This window comes from Canis lupus, chromosome 25, assembly GCF_048164855.1.
Source record: "Canis lupus baileyi chromosome 25, mCanLup2.hap1, whole genome shotgun sequence".
Lineage (NCBI taxonomy): Eukaryota > Metazoa > Chordata > Mammalia > Carnivora > Canidae > Canis > Canis lupus.
Window position 1 is genome coordinate 13,465,794 of NC_132862.1, and position 25,205 is coordinate 13,490,998.

At 34.9% G+C, this 25,205-nt stretch overlaps 1 protein-coding gene and 1 long non-coding RNA gene across 2 annotated transcripts in view; both read right to left on the minus strand.

The window, feature by feature from the left end:
* Positions 1-534: 534 nt before the first annotated feature.
* LOC140617268 (uncharacterized) lies at positions 535-9,960 on the minus strand. Its single transcript, XR_012017499.1, has 2 exons — positions 9,836-9,960; positions 535-1,157 (listed from the first exon to the last, which is right to left on the minus strand). It is a non-coding gene; the product is annotated as an uncharacterized lncRNA (long non-coding RNA).
* Positions 9,961-11,645: 1,685 nt separating this feature from the next.
* Positions 11,646-25,205, minus strand: part of LRRK2 (leucine rich repeat kinase 2) — a 139,153-nt gene continuing 125,593 nt past the window's right edge. The window contains exons 44-51 of the mRNA XM_072798341.1: positions 24,660-24,854; positions 23,353-23,546; positions 22,021-22,093; positions 21,068-21,252; positions 18,345-18,497; positions 16,335-16,543; positions 13,793-13,864; positions 11,646-13,188 (exon numbers count right to left, since the gene is read on the minus strand). Of these exons, the coding sequence (XP_072654442.1) occupies positions 13,067-13,188; positions 13,793-13,864; positions 16,335-16,543; positions 18,345-18,497; positions 21,068-21,252; positions 22,021-22,093; positions 23,353-23,546; positions 24,660-24,854 (1,203 nt within the window). The 3' untranslated portion in view covers positions 11,646-13,066. The remainder of the gene's footprint in view (positions 13,189-13,792; positions 13,865-16,334; positions 16,544-18,344; positions 18,498-21,067; positions 21,253-22,020; positions 22,094-23,352; positions 23,547-24,659; positions 24,855-25,205) is intronic.

The window sequence follows — 25,205 nt, forward strand, 5'->3', positions numbered from 1 at the left end:
TTAATTTTTTTAATTGTAAAAAAACTCCTGCAACATTTCAAATTGTGTCAATTTTCTTTCTTCCAATTTACATTACTTTGAAAGTATAAAAATTATTTGAAGAAACAATTGAATAATTTATATTTTGATATTTAAAAAATAAGTCTATACCTGGAAAACCACTTTCTTTAATATGAAGTGAATAAGTCAGAAAGGGATTGTAAAAAGTAAAGTGTCGGTAGTTAACAGATGAAGGACTATGTATCTCCCTGTAATTGACACATACTAATCATCTTTATGGAACACCAAATTTTATAAAATAACTGAGAGCATTTAATGAATACTTAATTGAGTGGACTTAAGAGCTTAACATTATAGGTCACTTAGAATATTACTAGATATTGCTACCACTTGTGTTTACTTTTGAAATAAGCACATATCAATGAAGACATTCTATTTTATGTAGCCAAAACTTATATTTATCTTTGAAAGAAAATCCCTCTTGCTAAATAAAGATACTCCCATATTGACTCAAGCAGGCTTGACACATAAAACTGAAATGATCTCATTTATTCTATAATTCCCTATTGCAAGAAGAAAGAACTTCTTAGAAATTATCAGAATTCACAGTTTTAAATGCCAAAGTTAATTTCCCAGATGTAATTATGTGCCACAGACATTGTACCCATCAGTAATGTAGCTCTGATACAGTAGATATGAAACATATAAATAGCAAAACCTCATATTGTAGGAGGAGAGGGGAGCAGAGAGGTTACTGTAATGTATAAAAGTTACACGGAAAAAGTGGACTCTGTACCGAGGTAAAATTTTTGTCAGATGATCCTCAACCTCAGTGTTGCTCTCCTCTCCCACTGCTACACCACACCCCAAAACAAAAGCAAAAAAGTTAAAGCAATCTTACTCCCCTCCGATGCACCAAAACATGCTCCAACAGCTGCAAACAAGTCACTGCAGTAGAGAAAATCATAAATGTTATTCAATTGCACTGATCAACTTCCTAGAAAATTAAGTATTTGTAGCTAAAATTAAGGATAGAGTCACACTTAATGTGTTTATTTTAGTAATTGCAGACAACAAAAACAAAACACTTCATAGAGCTCTTTGCAACTCCGCTTTCATTTTGATATGAGGAGATCTCTTGCTTGTTACAAGCCGACCTGGAACATAGACCAGTGGAGAACAGAAAAGTAGATCAGTATGTGGCATGGAGATAGACAAGAAAGCAATGATATGGACATGAGGAAGGGAAAGGCCATTTGGCTTTGGGTTTTAGTTCATTGTTTGGCAATTAATCACTAATTATTGCAAGAGAAACTTCCAAAGATCCATGACATACAGTGATGAGCAACTTGTTAGAGAAATATATGTTTAGTGAAACTGAGGTCCCATATGAAATCCCTTATAGAATGGTGCTTGCATGTGACTTGCCTGGGAATTCGTTACATCATTTCATAGGTATTATCTCATTTTATCCTCATTTTCTAGAAGGTGAGTGTACTACTCTTGCCGTTTTACAGATAAGGAAACTAGTTCTCTGGCCATTTGGGCCAATTGCTCCTGTTTACTGAGCTACTAACTGCTGAATTTGAAATTTAGTTCAAAGTATTACCAATTCTAAATGTATGGTCCTTCTAACTTTTTTCCTTTGTAACTTTCCTTTTTCTAATGTTTTTTTTTCTAATGTTTCTTAAAGTAACACTGACGATAATTTTTAAAAATTGAGTGGAGATGACAACACCGATGAAATAAAGGAAGAGCCTCCAAAGTGATTTTATTAAAGAGCATGTTTCTTTATGAATTTACAAGTTCTTTTTATATTTCTTTGTCGGCATGCTTTGTTTATTCCAAATTGTAGTGTCTCATCAAAGGTGGGTAACCCCTAAACATATTAGTAAACTTACGCTCTTTCTAAAAGCATGACTTTAGCCAAAATAGCAATGTTATTATTGATCTGTCTTCAGCAAAGACTTTTGATTCAATCCATACAAATATGTATGTATCAAGTGATTGGCAGCAGAAATCCATATACACAAAGTTTATGGTCAAAGAATACTCTTACCTACAAGCAGCTTCTATCTATGGTGCCCTTATTACTCTGATAGATACCTCCTCTGCACTATACCATGCGTAACAGGAAATCAAAACAATGCCAACATGAGAGAATAAGCTTGCAAAACATTTTACCCATTGGGCTCCCACTTAGTAAATTACACTGCACCCCCAACCAAGTTTTTATTTAAATTCTAGTTATCATATATGGTAAAATTGGCTTCGGATGTACAATTCAGTGATTCATCACTTACATACAATACCCAATGTTCATCGTCACAAGTACCTCCCTACTTCCTATTAGCCAGTTAGCCCACTCCCCACCTACCTCCTTCAATCAACCTTCAATTTGTTCTCTATCATTTGATCTCTATGGTATTTTTTCCTACTTCATGAAAGTTGATAGCATTTAGGAAGCCTCAATATTGAATCACAAAAAGCAAGAAATGAATAATCTAGAATGATTTCAATGTTGAAGGATTTTAATTAATTACCAGACAGTATTGAGGTTGAAGCAATGACATGAAAGTATAGAGGTCCTACATAACTTTGTCCTCTTGCCACATTCTCTTAATTTTGTCTATACTTTCTTTGATGAATTACCATAAATGGTTCTTTTTAAGCTAATGATTCAGTGATTATTGAGAAATTTGCCTTTGTATTAGATTTTTACAAATAAAATAGTCATAAATATCAAAAAGTCTTATGGATTGTTTTACTCTCTTTTTAAAAAATCTTCTCCCTATTTACTCTTTTTTTTTTTAAATTTTCTCCCTATATGTTCATCTGCTTTGTTCCTTAAATTCCCCATATGAATGAAATCTTACGGTATTTGTTTTTGTCTGACTGTCTTATTTCACTCTTCATAATACACTCTAGCTCTATCCACGTCATTGCAAATGGAAGATTTCATTCTTTTTGATGGCTGAGTAATATTCCATTGTATGTATATATATATATATATCACCATCTCACATCTTCTTTATCCATTCTTCAGTGGATGAACCTTTGGTTTGGCTATTGTTGATAATGCTACTATAAACATCGGGTGCATGTACCCCTTTGAATCTGTATTTTTGTATCCTTTGGGTATATGCCTAGTAGTGCTATTGCTGAATTGTAGGTTAGTTCTATTTGTAACTTTCTGAGGAACTGTTATACTCTTATCCAGTTATTTTTATCAGAAGAGCAAGTGATTTAGTTACTTTGCACTCATTTATGAGATTGGGAAAATCTCATATATAATATACTGTGTTTGAACATAAAGTCGTAGATTACTTTTCTAATTTTTAATGAGATAAACTTGGTGTTTTAAACAACTCTTCTAATTTCACTGTAGCAAACATGCTCCCCAAAGGCCTAATTAGCTTTATAGTCTCACATTTCAAAGTAAAACTCTATATCAATACAAGAGTATATATATTTTTGCATCTTCAGTTACTTAAGTGTCTCCTTATAGAGTAGATGTAAGTGCTTTAGGGGTTGGAATTTGTCAGAAATTCCAGTATTTAATAGGATGCTTTTAAAATAATCTCATGCTCCCAAGAGAGTGCATATGTGATTCCTCTGCCTAGAATGCTTATCCTACCCTAACACTGTTGAGTGTTTTTTTGTCTTGAGTGGATCTGCTTCGATGTTAGCTTTTCTTTGTGTAGGAGCCTCCCAGATCCTCCACTCTGGCCAGATAGTTACATTCTCTTCTTTACTGTAACACTTTTATTTTAGGTTTTTATTTAAATTCCAGTTAGTTAAAATACAGTGTAATATTAGTTTCATGTGTACAATTTAACGATTCAACACTTTCTTTCTTTCTTTCTTTCTTTCTTTCTTTCTTTCTTTCTACGATTCAACTCTTTCTTTCTTTCTTTCTTCCTTCCTTCCTTCCTTCCTTCCTTCCTTCCTTCCTTCCTTCCTTCTTTCTTTCTTTCTTTCTTTCTTTCTTTCTTTCTTTCTTTCTTTCCTTTCTTTCTTTCTTCTTTCTTTCCTTTATAGGTAGTTAACATACAGTGCAATACTGGTTTCTGGAGTAGAATTTACTTTTTCATCATTTATATACAACACCTAGTGCTCATCAGAACAAGTGCCTTCCTTAATATGCATCACTCATCTAGCCCATCTCCCACCCACCTGTCTCCATCAACCCTCAGTTTGGTCTCCATCGTCAAGAGTATCTTCAGGCTTCTTACCCTCTCTGCTTTTTTTTCTTTTCCCCCTTCCCATGTATTCATCTGTTTTCTTTCTTAAATTCCACATATGAGTGATATCACATTGTATTTGTCTTTCTCTGACTTATTTCACTTAGCATAATACATTCCAGTTCCATTCATGTTATTGCAAATAGCAAGATTTTATTCTTTTTAATGGTTGAGCAATTTTCCATCATATATACCACTTCATTTTTATCCATTCATTAGTCAATGAACATTTGGGGTCTCTCCATTGTTTGGCTATTGTTGATAATGCTGTCATAAACATTGCATTGCATGTATCCCTTCAAATCTGTATTTTTGCATCCTTTGGGTAAATACCCAGTAGTGCAATTGCTGGATCATAGAATAGTTCTATTTTTAACATTTTGAGAAAGCTCCACAGTGTTCTCCAGAGTGGATGCATCAGTTTGCATTCCCACCAACACTGCAAGAAGGTTCCCATTTTCCACATCCTCTCCAACATCTCTTGTTTCTTGTGTTATTAATTTTGGCCATCCTGACAGGTGTGAAATGGAATATTATCATAATTTTGATTTATATTTTCCTGATGATGTGTGATGTTGAATATTTTTTCATATGTCTATTCACCATCTGGATGTCTTTCTTGGAAAAAGTGTCTATTCCTGTCTTCTGTCCATTTCTTAACTGGATGTTGATCTTGATAAGTTCTTTGTAGATTTGGATACTAACTCTTTATTAGATATGTTGTTTATAAGCATATTCTTTCATTCCATAGGATACCTTTTAGTTTTGTTAGTTTCTTTGAAGAAACTTTGTATCTTGCTGAAGTCCCAATAACTCATTTTTGCTTTTGTTTCCCTTGCCTCTGGTGATGTGTCTAATGAGAATTGCTATGGCCAAGATCAAAGAGTTTTCTATGTTTTCCTTTAGGATTTTGATGGTATCTGTCTCACATTAATGTCTTTCATCCATTCTGAATTTTTTGTGTGTAAGAAAGTGGTCCAGTTTCATTCTTCTGCATGTGGCTGTCCAGTTTTCTCAATACCATTTGTTGAAGAGACTGTATTTTTTACAATGTATATTCTTTCCTGCTTTGTCAAAGATTAGTTGACCATATAGCCGCGGGTCCATGTCTGGGTTCTCTTCTGTCCTGTTGATCTAGGTGTCTCCTTTTGCACTAGTACCATACTATCTGGATGACGACAGCTTTGTAATAGAGTTTGAAATCCAGAATCATGATGCCTCTAGGTTTGTTTTCCCTTTTCAGAATTGCTTTGGCTATTCAGGGTCTTTTGTGGTTCCATACAAATTTTAGGATGGTTTGTTCTAGCTCTGTTAAAAATGCTGGTGGCATTTTGTTGGGGTTTACATTAAATATGTAGACTGCTTTGGGTAGTATAGGCATTTTATCTATGGCTTCCAAACCATGAACATGGAATGCTTTTCCATTTCTTTGTGTCCTCTTCAATTTCTTTCATAAGAGCTCTATAGTTTTCAAAGTATAGATCTTTTACTTCTTTAGATCTATTCCTAGGTATCTCATTGCTTTTGGTGCAATTGCAAATGCGATTGATTCCTTGATTTCTTTTCCTGTTGCTTTGTTATTAGTGTATATAAATGCAACAGAGTTCTGCACATTGATTTTATATACTATGACTTTGCTAAATTTGTTTATGAATTCTAGCAATTTTTTGGTGGAGTTTTTCAGGTTTCTACATAGAGTATCATGTCTACAATAGTGAAAGTTTGACTTCTTTGTCAATTTGTATGCCTTTTTTTTCTTTTTGTTGTCTGATTACTGAGGCTAGGCCTTCCAATACGATATTGAACAACAGTGGTGAGAGTGAACATCCCTGTCATGTTCCTGACTGTAAGGGAAAATCTCTCAGTTTTTCCCTTTGAGAATGATATTTGCTGTGGATTTTTCATATAAGGCTTTTATGATACCAATGTTCTTTCGATCCCTACAATGTGGAGAGTTGTTTTTTTTTTAAATCAAGAAAGGAGGCTGTATTTTGTCAAATGGTTTTTCTCCATCTGTGAAGAGGATCATATGGTTCTTATCCTTTCTTTTATTAATGTAGTGTATCACATTGATTGATTTGTGGATGTTGAACCACCCTTTCAGCCCAGGAATAAATCCTTTTTGGTCATGGTGAATAATCCTTTCAATGTACTGTTACATCCTATTGGCTAATATTTCGGTGAGAATTTTGGCATCCATGTTCATCAGGGCTATTGGTCTCTAATTCTCCTTTTTAGTGGTATCTTTGTCTGGTTTGGGGATCAAGGTAATGCTGGCTTCGTGGAATGAATTTGAAAGTTTTCCTTCCATTTTCAATTTTTAGAACAGTCTCAGAAGAATAGGTATTAATTCTTCTTTAAATGTTGGGAAGAATTCCACTCAGAGGCCATCTGGCTGTGGACTCCTGTTTGCTGAGAGATTTTTATTACTGATTCAATTTCTTTGCTGATTATGAGTCTGTTCAAATTTTCTATTTCTTCTTGTTTCAGTTTTAGTAGTTTGTAAGTTTCTAGGAATCTATTTCTTCCAGGTTGCCCAGTTTGTTGGCATATAATTCCTCAGAGTATTCTCTTATAATTGTTTGTATTTCTGTGGTGTTGGTTGTGATCTCTCCTTTATCATTTGTGATTTTATCTATTGGGTCCTTTCCCTTTTCTTTTTGATAAGTCTGGCTCAGACTTATCAATTTTATTAATTCTTTCAAAGAACCAGCTCTTAGTTTCCTTAATTGGTTACACTGGGTTTTTGTTTGTTTGTTCCTATATCATTTATTTCTGCTCTAATCTTTATTATTTCCCTTCTCCTGCTGGCTTTAGGCTTTATTTACCAGTCCTTTTCTAGATCTTTTAGGTGTAAGGCTAGGTTATGATTTGAGACTTTTCTTGCTTCTTGAGGTAGGTCTGTACTGCAATATACCTCCCTCTTAGGACCATCTTTGCTGTATCCCAAAGGTTTGGGGCTGTTGTGCTTTCATTTTCATTTGCTTCCATGTACTTTTTATTTGATTCTTCTTTAAATTCCTTGACTAACCCATTCATTCTTTAGTAGTATATTCTTTAACCTCCATGTATTTGAGGTGTTTCCAAATTTTTTCTTGTGTTTGACTTCCAGTTTCATAGCATTGTGACCTGAAAATATGCATGGTATGATCCTGATCTTTTTGTACTTGTTGAGGATCTATTTGTCACCCAGTATTTCTATTCCGGAAAATGATCTATATGCCCTTGAAAAAAATTGTGTTCTGCTGCTTTAAAATGAAATTTTCTGAATATATCTGTTAAGTCCATTTGGTCCAGTATGTCATTCAAAGCCATTATTTCCTTGTTGATTTTCTGCTTGATGATCTATCCACTGCTCTAAGTGGGGTGTTAAAGTCCCCTACTATTATTGTATAATCATCATCAATGAATTTCCTTGTTTATTATTAATTTATATATTTGGGTGCTCCCAAGTTGAGTGCATAAATATTTACAATAGTTAGATCTTCTTGATGGATAGACCCTTAATTTTGATAAAGTGCCTTCTTCATATACAGTCTGTACAGTCTTTGTTTTAGAATCTAGTTTGTCTGATATAAGTATGGCTACTCCAGCTGTCTTCTGACATCCATTAGTATGATATATAGTTCTCCATCCCCTCACTTTCAATATGCAAATGTCTATAAGCCTAATATGAGTGTCTTGTAGGCAGCATATAGATGGGTCTTGTTTTTTCTATCCATTCTGATGCCCTATGTCTTTGTTACCTGTAGAGTTGGTGTTTCTGGTGATGTTCTCTGATTCTTTCTAGGCTTTGTTACTTTGTTTTTTTCCCTCCACTCAAAGAAGTTTTCAGCTATAATTTGTTCAAATAAACCTTTTACCCTCTTATCTCTCTCTTCATCTCCTAAGATGCCTATGATATGAATCTTACTGAGTTTTACTAAGTGGCTGAGTTCTCTAAGTCTACCTTCATGGCCCATTACCTTTCTTTCCCTCTTTTTGGCTTTATTATTTTCCATAATTTCATCTTCTATATTACTGATTAGCCGCTCTGTTTCAACCAGCCTAATTTTTATGGCCTCCATTTGTGTTTGCATCTCAGTGATAGCATTTTTAGGTTTGGCCTTATTAGATTTTAGTTCTTTTACCTCTGCATTAAAGGATTCTGTAGTGTCTTCTATTCTATTTTCAAGCTCAGCTAGTATCCTTATAATCCTTATTTTAAATTCTAGTTCAGACTTCTTAATCTTATTGATTAAATCCCTGGCTGTGAGTTCTATCTTTATTTTATTGGGGTGAATTCCTCTGTCTGATAATTTTGTCCAGAAAAGAAAAAAAAGAGAAAAAAAAAAGAATAAAAGCAAACAAACAAATCACATGACAGCAAAGCAAAAAACAAAAAAGAGCAGAACAAATACAAAAAAAAAGAACAAGAAAACCAAAAACACAAAACAAGAAAACCAAAACAACAACAAACAAAAAACAAAAAACCAACTAGATCCTGGGTGTGTTTTGGTCGGCTTGTTAAAAGAATCCGATCCCAGGGGCAGCCCCGGTGGTGCAGCGGTTTAGCGCCTCTTGCAGCCTGGGGTGTGATCCTGGAGACCCGGGATCGAGTTCCGCGTCAAGCTCCCTGCATGGAGCCTGCTTTTCTCCCTCTGCCTGTGTCTCTGCCTCTCTCTCTCTCAAAAAAAGAATCTGATCCCAAAATAAAAAATTAAATTAAATTACAATGAAAGTAAACAAAATAAAATATATATGTAAAGTATATATATGATTTTTTTAAATAATAATTAAAAATATTTTCAAAGGAATTGGAAAATGTAAGAAAATAAATGAAAAAATAATAAAAATAAAAGAAATAATAAAAGTAAAGAGGAGGCTTCATCCTATTTCTCTTAGAGCTTAAGACTTTGCAGCCTTCTATGATCAGTAAGCTTGGTGGGAGCAGGCTGTGCAGGTCTTCTGGGGGAGGGGCCTGCTGCACAGATTCTCTGGTTTCAGTGGAAATGCACAGTGGGGCGGGGCTTAGTGTGCACAGTCTGGCTTCCACCAGGTGCCACTGCTTTTTGCTTTCAGCCCTGATGAGTGGAGTGAAAATGGCTGAGCCCTGCTCTCTAGCCTGAGAGCTCAAAGTTCGCACCCCCTCCTCTGAGCCCCCACAACAAAGCGATCAGCCTATTTGTCTCACTGGTTTCCATTGGAACCCTGCATTTACCCTGAGTCTCAGCCTTTTGGAGTTACAAAACTCTAAATTTCAGGGATGGCCACAGTGCAGACCCACACTGCTCCTCCAGGGATCTCCCCGTGTTTGCTGGCTTGTCCCAGGAAGGTGGTCCCACAACCACACAGCAGTTTGCAGTTTATAGCAGAAAGCTTGCACCAAGACCTGCTGTTCTCTGCCAGCTTTCTGGCTCCTATGCCTGGGAGCAGTGCAACACCTTGGCCCCACCCATTCTTCCTGTAACCTAAGAGATCCTCAGACCGCCCTGTCACTTCTGTGATTCTGCCCCTTTTTGCCACCTGAGCACCTTTAATCCAGGCACATCCCCCAGAGCAGTGAATTTAAAGTTAGGATTTTGTGCTCTGCTGCTTCTAATACTGCTTACCTCTGTATGCAGGCTCCCTCCCCACCACTGCATCCACAGATAGGTCTCCCCTCAGTGAACTTCCACACTTCCCAGCTTCCAAAAGGTGGTTGCTTTTCTACTTGTAGACTTGTGGGTTTTGTTCTCTCAGACCTCCAATCGATCTCTTAGATGTTCAGAATGATTTGATACCTATTTAACTTAGAGGGAGAATACAAGGTCAGGGTGTTCCTACTCCTCCACCATCTTAACTCCTTCCCCTTAGTGATTCAACACATCCCTACAACATCTAGTGCTCATCACAAGTGTACTCTTTAATTCCCATCACCTCTTTTACCCATCCTCACTGCCCACCTCCCCCAACCCCTTAACCACCAGTTTGTTCTCTATAGTTCAGGAGTCTGTTTCTTGGGTTGCCTCTTTTTTTTCCGCATATGATCTTTTTTTTTTTTTTTTTGTCCCAGAATACTTCTAGCATAGCATTATCACTCGGGTTTGTATTTTCAGAAATAAATGAGGTTAATAATAACCTCTCAGTGGTCTTCAGATTAGTAAATGTGGTGAAGCCCCAGTCATAGTGACATATATAAAGTCTGGTTTCTCAGGCTCTATTGCCATGGGACAATGGAATCTCTGGAGGCTGAACAGATTCTCCCCACCAAGACTTAGATACTAATACCAGCATCCCTCTCCCCACACTTTATCTTAGCCTGAAACTCTCCCAAACAGGGACTTCCCAGTGAGCCTGGAAACCAAGGGAAGGGAGAGGATAGCACAATGGGAGAGCCATGTTCCTGCTCACCACTCACAGTGCATTCAGACTGCAGGCCTGGCTCCCAACTAAAAGTGAAGGTGCTAAGAACACTCCAAATACCTTGAGTAATTGTAAGAACCAAGACCTATGTATTTCTAAACAGTCAGATTCTGAATTATTATTAGAAACAATGGCACAAAAAGAAAGAAAGAAGAAAGAAAGAAAGAAAGAAAGAAAGAAAGAAAGAAAGAAAGAAAGAAAAGGAAGGAAGGAAGGAAGGAAGGAAGGAAGGAAGGAAGGAAGGAAGGAAGGAAGGAAGGAAACAATGGCACCAAGGCTGGGAAACTGGCCAGACAGAGAATGAGAATTTCAATTTCTCCTGAGTTGGCACAGTTTAAGATTTTACTTATATTGCTGATGAGTGTCCATGAAACATAAAAGTATTGCTAGGTGTTAAGCTATCTATAGTGATAGATTACATAAAGATGCAAAGTCCCAAGGGTTTTAGACATACCTACTTTTGGTATTTTCAATTTAGGAAAATTCTCAAAAAAATGTTTGACTACTTTTTGCTGTGTTTCATAAATTTATATCACAATCTTGATGAAAAATAAGATGAATTTTACTTAAAATAGTTCACACATAATCCATAGTGCTTGCCAAAATTATATTTGAGGGGCTCTCTTTTTACGTTTAAAATTCCTCTCAAAATATTTTCTATGAAGATAAACTCTTATGCTTTTATAATGATTAGTAGCTTGTTTGGGGGTTTTAACCAGGCAAAACTTAAAATGACTGTCATTTTTTTTATTAATTGCTCTAAAGTCATTCTTTTTTCAACACTCAAAACTGAACAATCCTACTTAATTTTTATGAGAACTTAAAAAATGAAACATATCAGGCCTGTCAGGTTTTATCCTGGGATCCTGGAAACTATGTGTACTATAGAAAACTGGATAAATCCTCAGGAGAAAACTTTAGTTAGCATTTTCTATATACCCATACATGTATTCATATAAAATTTCATATTAAGCAGAATATAGACCTTTATATGAAAAATAAAACATTATCACAAAGTTTTAAAATTCTTAAACATGCTTTAAAAATGTTTATTGTTCCATTTAAATATGATTTTCATTTACATATTTCTTCATAATTATCTTTGTAAAAAATTGCAATAAATACAAAGAAAGTGAGAAATATCATAGGAACAAATTCCTTCATTATTTTTAAAATCATCCAATAATACAACATCAGTCAGTTCTGAGAATATTAAATGGACTAGTTATCCTATCATAGGAAATTGTTTGAAATCATGAATATTGGCCAGGGCCAATTGATTTACTAGAAATGTTTTTCCTTAAAACAGAAATGACACTCAATTTGTTCTGTAGATACTTGGCCCTGATATTCGTACTGTGGCCAGATATTTAAACAATTTAGGTATAACTCAGGAGACTAGGTTAGCAAGTATTTTTACCCATCATAGCCTGAAGCTCCTCTCTTCCTCATCAAACTAAAGTGTTACAAACTTGCATGCATAGTCTTGATGGGAGTTGTGGAATTCTGTAATTCTGGAAATGTTTTTTGTTTTGTTTTGTTTTGTTTTTTTTCCTGAGTGATGCAGGATTTGCAGAGTCATAAATTTAGGAAGAACATAGGTAGAAGCATCAGAGCAGAGATTAGGAACAAGTAACCAGCTATCTAGTTTAACACTGAAAATCCAAATTAAACATTAAAAATATCACTTCAAGACTGAACATTGTATCTACACCAATTATACAAATTTCAGGGTATCCACATTCAAAGATAGAACTGTAAAACAGGAAAAGAGAAAGTAACTGTGTCTTTTCTGGATATGAGAAAAATATATTTCATTTTCTCATTAGCACTTTTCATGACATTTTCTTTTAGATTGAAGGAAGCTGCAATAGATGCATTGTTTGAATCAGCAACAAAGAGAATGCACATCCCAATGATGGGCTTTATTAGTGATAATTCATTGACTGTTTACAAGCATATATGATAGTTGCATTTAAAAGTAATCTAAGAAGGAATGTATTACACATCAAACAGTCCTAATATGTTTATTCTACTTTTCAAAATATGTAGAAAGTAATCAAACAACATTTTTGTTTAACTGCAGAATTTTAAATAATGCTTACCTTCCTTTAACAACAAAATTAATCACTTTGTAAATTTTAGTATGAGTCCTGCAATTATGTATTTTTTAGATTTCCTTTCATTACTTAATCCAAAAAATTAATTAGGATGCATAGGAAATAAAATGTTATGTTTTAAATAGTTCTTTAAAACATATTTCCACTGATAATTATTTTACACATATTTATATTTAAAATAAAATATATAAACATTCCTTCATATACACAAGCTATTTCAAAAAGTGGAAGTACCCTTTACATATGTAAACATTTTTAAAGAAATATTTACAATAGAATAATTTTCCCATCCAAAGATGAAGATCTTCAATATCTCTCTTATTCAACTGATATTCTTCTCATTTTTTCAGCTAATTCTTTTCTCACTTCAATATGTTTTTCTAAATTTTGCACTTCATGTGGAAGATTGATGTCCCAAACAGACAAACAAGATTGTATCTCTACAAAACAAAATAATGAAACCATGTTTCAAAGATTCGGCATAAGACATTTTTATTTTATTTCAATTTTGTTCATTTATATTTGTCTTTTACAAACATATACATAAGTACAGCTAAAAATAACATGCTAAATTACTGTCATTTATATGAAACTCCATCTAGAAAATATTTAAAATATATTTTAAGAAATATATACAGAAACTACTACATTTCAAAAAGAGTATAGACCTTTAATAACCTAATATTTCATTTTCTAAAAGAAATCATTTTATAAAATCCTGTTCAAAATCAGACCTCATATGGATATTGGTAAGTTGTAAGGAAAAAATATCCACATTTAGCTTAACTTTGGGCTAGTTCTCATTTTATAGTGATTGATACTTCCACTTCATTTCAAAAAATAAACAACACTGCTAAATCACTGAAGCTTAGTTTTGAAGATTTATGTTTAAATTATTTACACTATAAAGAAGCTACCAATTAAAACTTCTTGAAGTATTATAGCATATGTTATATTTATTATAAATGTATAAAACATATAACGTGTTATAATCATCAATGTCATTGTACTGTGTTTAGAATACAGTATCTTATTAAACATTACCTTTCTGGGGTTGTGTACCTTCAGTATTTTTCCGGATATACCCCAAAACCAGCATGACATTTTTAAGGCTTCCTTTAAAAAAAAAAAACATGAGTCTTTTGTTAAAACAACATAATAAGTTGGACTTTAAAAAGTCCATGGGACTTACTTTATAATTCTACTTTTTAGGAGATACTTCAATTACATTGAATAAAAACTCTCCAAGACCAGCAATTATTTAATGTTAGAAAATTTGTGATCTACTCCTTGCTATAATCTCTATTAATTATGTTAATCTGATAAAACAATTTAACCTGTAAGAAATGGGTTTAATATTTATACACAGAAAGTTATAATATTAAATGAGATCATATGCATGAAGGTGCTTTGGCACTAGTCAAATGTGAACCATTTGGATAAAAACTGCATGGATGTATATACTGATAGTCTGTCACAGAACCATACTTTCTTCTCAACTCATTCACTAATTTATTCAACAAACATTTGCCAAAAGTTTTCTTTTTCTTTTTAAATTTTTTTTTATTTACTTATGATAGTCACACACACAGAGAGAGAGAGAGGCAGAGACATAAGCAGGCTCCATGCACTGGGAGCCCGACGAGGGATTTGATCCCAGGTCTCCAGGATCACACCCTGGGCCAAAGGCAGGCGCCAAACCACTGCGCCACCCAGGGATCCCTGCCAAAAGCTTTCTATAGAGGATGCCCTAGATAGGCCCTAGCAATGAAAGGGTCAACAAACACATGCAGACTTACGCACATGCAGTTTATATTCTAGTGAGGAGATTGACATTAATGAAAAAAATCCATGACTAGGATCAATGCTACGCAAGAGAGATGTAATAAGAGCCCCAAATAGGGAAGTTTGACCTCATCAGTGTTGACTTCTCAGAGGTTTTGATACATGAACTACTGTTTCAAAGAATGAGTTAACTTAGTCTATCTTCTTGTCTTACTTAACTACATTACCTTATGTTAAATCAGCAAAGAATGAAACAGCACGTGAAAAACCTTGAGGCAGCATGAAGCATGGTATGTCAGAGGGACTAGCAATATTCTAGATCAGAAAGCGCTGGGAGTAATGTGGAAACTGACAGAAGCTGCAAAGGCAGGTGAAGGCTGCTGCACTTGTAGATTATGTTTAAATTTATCTTTATTTTAAAAAATCAATTAAACCCACTGAAATCCCACATAATGTCAGTAATGAAAAACCACTTGGGTCCCGAAGTACATACTAATTAAATTAGAGGTTGGAACAACCTTGGTAGAATAAAACTAGAGAGACAACTCACTAGAGACCTACTGCTCTGCGTGTGTGGATATATATCCTGATAGTGAACCAACCACTCACAGCATCTAATCTAACCTTTGTGCAACTCCAATATCCATTCATAAAGAATGGGTGATTACTCAGCCATCAGAAACGACAAATACCCACAATTTGCTTTGACATGAATGGAACTGGAAGGTATTATGCTGAGTGAAGTAAGTCAGTCGGAGAAGGACAAACATTATATGGTCTCATTCTTTTGGGGAATATAAAAATTAATGAAAGGGAATAGAAGGAAAGGAGAGAAAATGAGTGAAAATATCGGTGAGGGTGACAAAACATGAGAGACTCCTAACTCTGGGAAATGAACAAGGAGTAGTGGAAAGGGAGGTGGGCAGGGGGTTTGGGGTGACTGGGTGATGGGCACTGAGGGGGGCACTTGGTGGGAGGAGCACTGGGTGTTACGCTATATGTTGGCAAATTGAACTCCAATAAAAAAAATGGGTGAGAGTAAGGAGAAACACCTGTCACTCCTTAATATATTCCTGTAAAAGGAATTTACTATTTTTTTCACTTTTCAAACACATTATGACTTACTTGCTAAAGTTACATAAACTCTAGTTTTGCAGAACTTAATTCCCTTATGTTATTTTCATGATCAACTTTGTATATATGCTAATACTATTCTCTAAGCCAAATAAATTAGTTAAGAAGACAATGGAATGTATTTATGTAGGAAATATATTTCACGTGCTCTTATGATTTCTTCCTATTTAAATAGAAAAGTAAGAGCAAGAAAAGATATAAAAGTTTGCATAAATCATCATTGTGAATACTTGTACATTGTAGAGTTCAGCATATATTGTTACAAGAATATAAATTTGCTTATAGAATGAAAAACCAAATTTAATAAGGGTGGGAAGCTTAAATGGATCAAAATAAATATTTGCTTTAATATCTTTGATTAAATTTTAAATATTCAACATTATCTATTTCCTCTTTTTGCCTTAGGTATAGAGAAAGTAAGATGCAAATTTAGTGCTCAGCTGCAATAATCTGCTTCTCAATGGGACTGAGAGCATGTACTCCCTCCATGTTTGAATGACCTGATTCCAAATGTATCCCATTCCTATTTCATTATGGAACCTGCTAAGATACTTCAAATGACATTAGAAAGAGAGAAATTAAAAATAAAAGAGAGAAAAATTAAAAATAAAAGCATATTTTTATAATTTCAACAATATGAGAAAAGATCTAAAGGAAAGAAACGTACCTAATTGTGCTGTCATCATGACTCTGACAGAATCACAAAAATTGTGAATTATACGTATAATTCGACGAGTCGAGAGATCAAGGAGTAAAATATGGCCTCCTCCAGTTCCTATCCAGAGAGCAGTGTTCTTCTGGAGGCAGAGGGTTTTCACTCTTCCAGAGTAAGAGAGCTTGTGTTTTGACTCTGCATTTACTTTTACCATTTCCTCCCTAAAACCATAAAGTATGCATTAATAATTTTATCGAAAATTATGAGATAAAATAGATGTGTGTCTACATATACACACTATATAGTGTTTTATATTATGAATACATATCAGTATACATTATATATCATTAAAATTCTACAAAACTAGCTTTGCTAAATATAGAATGTTGAAGTAGTTTTTCTACTTGAAACAAATTATCAAAGATAACACAATATCTCTTGACTTCAAGAAATTCTGAAGTAAATAAAATGGATATAATCTTTATAAATAATAAGCCTATGTAATTCAGTTAAAAAAACAAATTTGCCCAATATAAATAGAAAAAGTTATTTTCAAAAGCTTTCCATGAAGTTTAAAAGTTACAAAGAAAATTAAATTTTAGTCATTTATATGTAAAAGATATCAATACCAACCACTAAACTCTTCCCTGAGCCAATGAATAATTCATAAAAAAATGAGGTGTCCAGAAATAAAAGAATCCTAATACTTTTAGAACTTCAGGAAGAAAGGGAGCCTTTACTAGGCAGCACTCTCAGCACTTCAGAATACAAATCTCCTTACCATCCAGAGAAAAACAAAAAGATTCTAGGAGAGTAAACTTTGAAGTCTCATTTTACAGACACAGTGTGTAATCTAAATGTTCTCCAGAGTATAAAAAAATCTACACATTAAAACAAAACAAAAGAAAATTATAAAGTGGCTAGAAATAAGGTTGGCAGTGGTCCTGTTTCCCAGCAGCAGCACACAAAAGATGTGTTTGATTTAAAGTCTGAGATTTGTGTCTGACATGCTGGAGCAGACTAAGAACTGCCTGTCAGCCTGGTGTCTTGACCCTTTATCCTAAGACAGTCAGTGCACTAGTCAGTGTAGTAGGTTATCCCCCATTTAAAAAAAATTTTTTTTTACTTTATCTTTAGAGCAAAGTATCATTGAATCTGTAGGACAATTACAAGTAGTAAACTCTGAGGGGCGCCTGGATACCTCAGCTGTTTAAGCATCCAACTCTTGGTCTCAGCTAAGGTCATGATTTCAGGGTCATGACCTCAGGGTCATGAGATCGAGCTCTGAGTCAGGCTCTGTGATCTGCATGGAGTCTGCTTAGGATTCTCTCCCACTACCCTCCCTTCATTTCCTCTCTCTCTCTCTCTCAAATAAATAACCATATTTTTTTAAAAAGCAGTAATTTTTGATATTGTAACACTACTAGCTAGATGTACAGTCAGCAATGAATCCAGTATGATCACTTTCAATAATGTACTATTTTTTCATTAGAGGATAGTCTTTGTAATACCTTGAAGAAACCATAATTATTATGTTCCCTTTTCCCCCCAACATGACATTTGGTAGATACCAAGGGAAGGTGCTAAAAAGCATTAACAATTTTTTTTTTATTTTTTAAACATGTTATTTATTTATTCATGAGAGACACAGAGAGAGAGGCAGAGACATAGGCAGAGGGAGAAGCAGGCTCCCTATAGGGAGCCCAATGCAGGACTTGATCCCACGACCTGAGCCAAAGGCAGACACTTAACCACTAAGCCACACAGGTACCCAAACAATTTTGTTTCTGAGTTTGTTTTTGTTTGTTTAGTGTTCTAATTAGAGGCAGAAACAAAGTAATATTAGTCATATTTCCTTTCTCTGTGAAATCTGAAGTATAAAGACAGCTCTTCCAAGCATAACATAAAGAACCAATGACATTGTACCTACAGTCAACAATATGTTGTATAACTAAAAATTTGTCGAGAGGGTCAGTCTCACATTATGTTCTTTCCACAATAAAATACAATAAAAATATTTACTTTAAAAAGTGCACACAGTCTATTAGTTCACAGAGTTTTTCAGTTTTCTTATCCCGTACTTCCACAAATGGGCTATTTTTCTTAGCGACGTAGACAGCCGTGTCTACCACCACTGCTATGATGTTGGAATCACTGAATGCTGCATAAGAAAACCTAGAGGGAAAGAAAGAACACCACTGTGCTTCATTTCTTGCAAACAGATTGGCTACCATATGCCCTATCTTCATGGCAAACTCCTAGTCAGCCCTTGAGGCTTAACTTAAATATCAACATCTCTGGCATTCATCCCTGACCTATCAAAATACACCAGCCTTTTGTTCTCCTGCACTGGTACCAGATGTAATATATAAGCCTATTAAATATAAAATTGTATTTATTAATTACTGTGTCTCTGACACTAGACTGTAAATGTGATTTCTTAAGGACAAGGACCATGTGTTTTCTATACAACTACAATCCAGTAAAGAGTTACCAAGTACCTATTTATCTAGTAAATACATATAGTAGAGAAATGGGTAAGTATCCATCTAAAAAACTGCCTGGTTAACAAAGCAGGTGGATGCACAGAAGGATGGATAGATGAAGAATGAACCAACAGAAGGAATGAACAACCAAGAAAAAAGTAAAAATGGGTAAAGTTGCAATTCGATCAGATAAATGACATGAAAATATCACAGGGTGTAAAAAATCTTTAGTTTGTCTTAGGGCAGGAAGATTTTTTTTCTCCATCTTATTCTTGTCCTGGCAAGGGAGGCAAGAACATGTGTTGCCAAAGAGCCACTACATTTTAGGCAATTCCTTCCTGAGTTCTGCTGTATTTAACAGAAGACAGTTCAAACTAGCCCAAATATTCTATAGACTTTCAGAATTTATAAAATATTTTGGTGTGTTATTCTATTTGATCCTCAATAAAAAATCTTATAAAATATTACAAGTCCCAATGTCTGTAATTACAGAATGTTTAACAAATGCTAAGTAACTTGCTTGAAGCCATATGACTGGCATGTTACAGAAGCAGGACTATACAAAGGTCTTCAGAGGCCTGTGGCTCCAGAGACCGCATCATCTTCCACTACTCATCATGCCTCTGTCAGTGTGTCCAAAAAGGAGGGTAGTGAGGATGAAGCAGCATCGAATTAGCAATGTGGTGTCTGCTTAGCCAGGGAGAGTCCAAGGCAACAGGAGACACTTTTTGAGAAGCGAGTAAATATTTCCATGTGTCTATGAAGCTGGGTCCTAACCTCTTTTGGGAGATGAACAGCTTTGGGTGCTTCATGTTTACAGGCATTCTTTCTGATAAAGCACTTATACTCCCAATTTTACATGGAATTTTAGGGGATCAATACCAATGATCTCATAACATGCTGTATGGAATTAAAAAAAAAAAAAGCAAAGAAACCTGTGGGGCCTTCTTTTTAAATATTTTCAGGCTTTTTTAGGTTGGTTAAAAGTGGAGCAGGTTGTCTTTGACAATGGAGATGATTTCAGTTTGGCCAAAGCACAGAGGGCAAGGAGGCTGCAAAATATTAATCTAGAGAGGGAAGCAAGCGCCTGGTAGGCTCGCTTAAGAAATTTGAACATCACTTAAAGGGCAGTGGGATGTGACTGAGGGTTTTCAGTAAGAGACTGACATCAGATTGATTTGCATTTTAGAAAAGACCCTCTGTCTATACTACTGAGAATGGACTGAAGGGAGCCCAATCAGAAGTTGAGAACTGATTAGAAAGAGGCTCTGGTTAACATGGCCATCAACGGTGGGTGACAGACAGCCTGGCCCATGGAAGCATCAGTAGGAAAAGTGAGAAATGCAAGAATTTGAGAGTCAATTAGGAGGAGAGTTAAGTAGCAAAGAGAGTAAAGGACAAAGTAGTCAAGGATTACTCCTGAATTTCAGTCTTAGGTAATTCAATGGATACTGAGAAAGCAGGATATTCTCTGAGATAGGGATTTGTGACTCAAAGCTAATAATAATCATAACTAATGTTTACTAAGAGCTTACCAAGTGCTGGGCATTACGTTAGCTCCTTATATTAATTTTTTGTCTAGTCTTCCAAACATCTCTTTGAGATAGAATATATTACAATTCTCAGGTTAGAGAAGACTGGATATTTAAGTTCTTTCCCAAGTTCACAAAATCAATACATGGCAAAGCCAATATTTGAACTACAATATATGCTATTATCTACCATCCTATGTTGCTTCTCCCTGAGGAATGTAATAAGTAAGAACCAACTGGTTAAAATACAACTCTAAAACTTGAAACAAATTGGAACAAGGTTCATAGTTTATTTTATTTTCACTGGAAAGTGGTATCACTAACTTCACTGTAAAGAGGACTCTATATAATCATCAAATCTAGAGATGACTTTATTCCTGCAGCATATGCTTTTTACAATCAACACTTAATGGAAGTTATCCAAGACACATATGTAAAACCAACAGGAGAAGTAAAATGCTGAGTATATTGCCTTTCAAATTTATGTTTAATTTGATAAAGAGATAATGAAACTGTTAAAAATTTAGATTGGTAAATACTACTAAGATTATTGTGGCTTTTTATATTTTATCTCAAATATGATTGGGCTGGGTGATGTCTTTAATAGAAAAGCAAATTATGCATTTTAAAAGATTTTTGCTTGGATTGCAATAGCATTATTGATATGATTATAAAGAATAAACATGAATAAAGCAGTAAATTAATTATATAGATAGAAATAACTTACAGCTGATTTGTCTTTGTCTCAATGAGTTTCTGAATGGTGAAATCATCAGAAAATGAGAAAAGTTTTGTACCACATCCTCCCCACATAATGTTTTTTTCAGTTGAATTCATGGATTCACTCAAACACATCAGTGGAGTACTGACATTTCCTATATTTAGTATCTTCAAAGGAGCGGCTCCTTTACACTTTGCCAAGAAGAGAAATACATTCAATAAGCTGAGTATCTGCAGAATGAAATGCTGTAAAATTTGCTGTGCTTTCTAAAAGCTACTTTTCCATCATAAATGGCTAGAGGACTTAAAATAAAAATTCAAGATACATTTTTCAAAGGATTTATGAAAACATGATTCAATTCAAGTGGTATGCAAAACATTATCCTTATAACCAATCTCTTTATCTCTCCATGTAAAAAATGTTCAGGAAATAACCAAGGGATTATACTCCACTTGTCTGTCTCTCATTAGACAATAAGCTCTTTGATAACAAGGAGTATAAATGGGTAGGGTGTTGGATAAACAGATGGAACCACAGATGAGTGGATGGAGGGAAGAATAAATCTTTTATTGACAAATAGGAATCTGAGGAACAGACAGTTAAATGACTTCTTCCAGACTAAAGAAAAAGTTGGTGGCAAACCAGATTTAAAACTTAAGTTTTGTTTTTTCCACACTATATTTATATAAATGAATTATCACTTCATTTACATAAAAATAGAATTACTTTCATTCCTAACATCATAAATCAGATCTCATTCATCATCTTATCCTTAGTTCGTTCATATAAAATGTACAGTCAGTCAACAAGTATTTATAGAGGATCTACTGTATGCAACAGTTGATGAAAATAAAAAGATGAAAAGCAGGATTTATGATCATTGAGAAGAGGGGCAGGGATAAGCATACATAATACAAAGAACTTAAAAATCTTTGATGTAGAATGGATTCAACATTTACCTTAACAGTTTTATCTTCAAAAATTGCTAAATTGCCATCAGCAGTCCCCACCAGAAGAAAATTTCTTTGCTTGCTAAAAAAAAAATGTCAAAAATGTTAAAATTGTCAAAAAGAATGCTGATATTGACCAAGATGACCCTAACATTCCCTTCTAGGTTGACTAACCTTTAGACTAGCTTCTTTATGATTTAGACACGGCCCCTGACCTCCCTTTCTTATAACATTTACTTTGGAAAACTTAACATTTGTAAATTCTTCTGCGCATTTGAGTTGTAACTCCTCCTGACCTCTTGTCAGTTTTACCGCCCAGGTGTGTCTTTCTCAAGGAACTAGGAGCCTTCCTTTTCAAATGTAAGCATCAAGAAAGGCAGGGCCCTATCTTCCAGTCTCTGTGGGAAGGTTGGAGCCTAACTGCAATAAGCAGCAATTAGCAAATACAGATGACCTATCACACTGACCCTCCCACAAACTCCTCCAGTACTTTTCCAGTAGCTCACCCTCGTGTTCAAAACTCTCCCACCTTTCGTTTCAGCAGAGTTGAGTTCAACTTGTGTCTTTTATCGCAACAATCTTAAATAAAGCCTTCCTTGACTATTTAATGACAAAATTTTTCTCTGACACTATCCAAATAACGTCAACTCCCAAACTGCCAGTGAACTTCCTATTTCAGCTGCACGAAACTTGAGTTTCATATTTTTCTAATATTTATTATTAAATATTTCTAATATTTATTTTCCAGTATTGACTTCAACCAGAGAAATACATGGAGTATAATCTCAATGGCTCCTGGAAATCATCCTGCCTCAAGTATTACAGCAACCAACCTGTTACTCACACCTGCCATTTAGATAAAATCCTTTGGAAGGAGACCCCCACAACTAATAATGGTGTGTCATTTTCACCTATTAATAATTTATGAATTCACTTATTGGATATTTTCTCAATTTGGTAGTTAAATCTACCAAATTGATCTGTTTTAAACTGGCATGTAACAGGCTGTTCATATTCAGAAAAAGGATAAAGAAAAGGTCGTCCCTGAGGAGGCCCTACAAAGAAAAGTAAGCTAAAGGGCTGGTAAAGAAAGGGACTAGAGCTGAGGTAATACCCTCAGTAGGGCTGGCAGACCTGAAGAAAGGATTGATCTGTTAAATAACTGCCTCGGCTTAACCTAGAATATTTTTGTGGCCTTCCCACAATACCCTTAATATATGCAAAGAAATAGAAGTATGTTAAAAAATGAGCATTTTTCCTGAAGCAGTAACAGTTTTCCACACAATTCAGTCATCTAAAAGGTATATAATTTTCTCCCAAAGGTCAAATTCACTAGGGCACCTTTGCTTGGGAAAGGGATTGCAATACAAGCAAGTCACAGAATCAGTCATCTTTTCAAGGGTATGTCTCTTTGCCCCGTCTTCGGTATTGATGACCAGGAGCATGCCAGACTGTGTTCCACACACAATCCAACTTTCCTTTTCAACAGGAAGATGCACCAAAGCCAGGCACAGTATTCTACTATCAGTAACTTCCTGAAAGAAAAAAAAAAAAAAAAAAGAAGACAAAGAAGAAGAAAGAAGGAAAGAAAACAAATGCTGAAGAACTTATTTGATTCTAGCTTAAGTGACTAGAAATTGAACAGAATGGAAATATGGTGATCCATACATGAAGTTCGTTTTATTCTATTGCTCTTAATTTTAAAAACAATGTCAATTTTTATTGAACGTTCAACAATAAATGAGTTAACTGGCAGACAATTTTGCCTACCAAAAGTGAATCGAAAACTAGAATTAAAATCGAAATTTACTTTTGAGTATCATTATTTCTCATTCCATCAAAATAATAAGAGGGGACTGTTCAACTTAAATAATGATTAGGCATACATTTATTTCAAGGCAATAGTCAAAATATTAAATTTTTAAGTCTAGAAATTTATCTTGTATTTGCTAATATAATTTATCAATCCATCTCGTAAAGCCCTACCAGTCAGGTACACCCACCCCACCCCTTCCCCCACTCCCCCTCTCCTCCCCCCTTTCCCCCTCCCCTCCCCCCTTTCCCCCTCCCCTCCCCACATTCCCCTACCTCACCCCACTGCTCCAAGCATGGGCTGCTAACAGCTCAGAGCTGCACCCTCCCCACAGACCGCCCTCCGCTGGTGGGGTCTGCTTGGCCTGAATGGCTCAGAGGTTACGCCATAGCCACCCTCTGGCAGACTGCTACGTGTAATCCAAAGACTGGCTCCCTTGAGAGATCAATCTGTGCTGCTACTCACATCTCAGATTTCCTCATGGCCAGAGACTGAGGGTAGATTTCCTCAGAAACTACATTTTTGTGAACTTTCTTCCCCTGTTCTTTTTGTCTTCCTTCACTTCCTTAAAAGCTACTCTCTCCTTAAATCACTTGTATAAGTAATTCTGTCTAAGACTCTGTTTCTAGAGATCCTGATGGAAGACATACATATACTATGATTTTAAAACAAAACACAGACTATTTAATTTCATATAAATGCTCTTGTTCTACCAGAAAACTAAATAATACTATGTTGCTGCCAAAGTAACTTTTTAAACTAATAACATGCTTTAAAATAATTAGCAAAATAAATTTTTCAAAGTAGCTGTAATTTAAAGGGTGCTTGGAGTTACCTCAGAAGTGTGCTTTTCTGTACTTAAGTCAAGAAATGAGAGCTGTCCTTTGTTCGGGTGCCCACAGCCCAGCCAGATGCTTGCATTCTTGCTGTTATGATTTGTAGCAACCATGCATTCAACACTAAAGTTTTTAGGTATTGATATATGTCTCATCAGACAGATTAACTCAGCTGAATTCAAAATGTCAAAGACCTGAGAAAGTTTTTAAAATAACAAAACAGTACACATCAAGTTAATATATGTCCTCTTGAAAGATCATATTATGGTACAAAATGTAGAACTACCTCTTATAGCTGTATCAAGAAAAACCTAAATCTCTTAAACTGGTATCTAATCCAAGCAACAAGATTAATAATCCAAACTACAGATAAAATTACATTAAAATTAATACTTATTTTTAGACTAAGCATGAGATACACTATTTGTCTTTAGGGTATGTTTTGTAACTTGAAAAGAAAGAAAATCTCAAAAGTGCCAATTGAGCAGGAATTTAGCAGAGTCAGGAGTTATTCTTCACTCAATTTTACACTGCAGAGCCACATT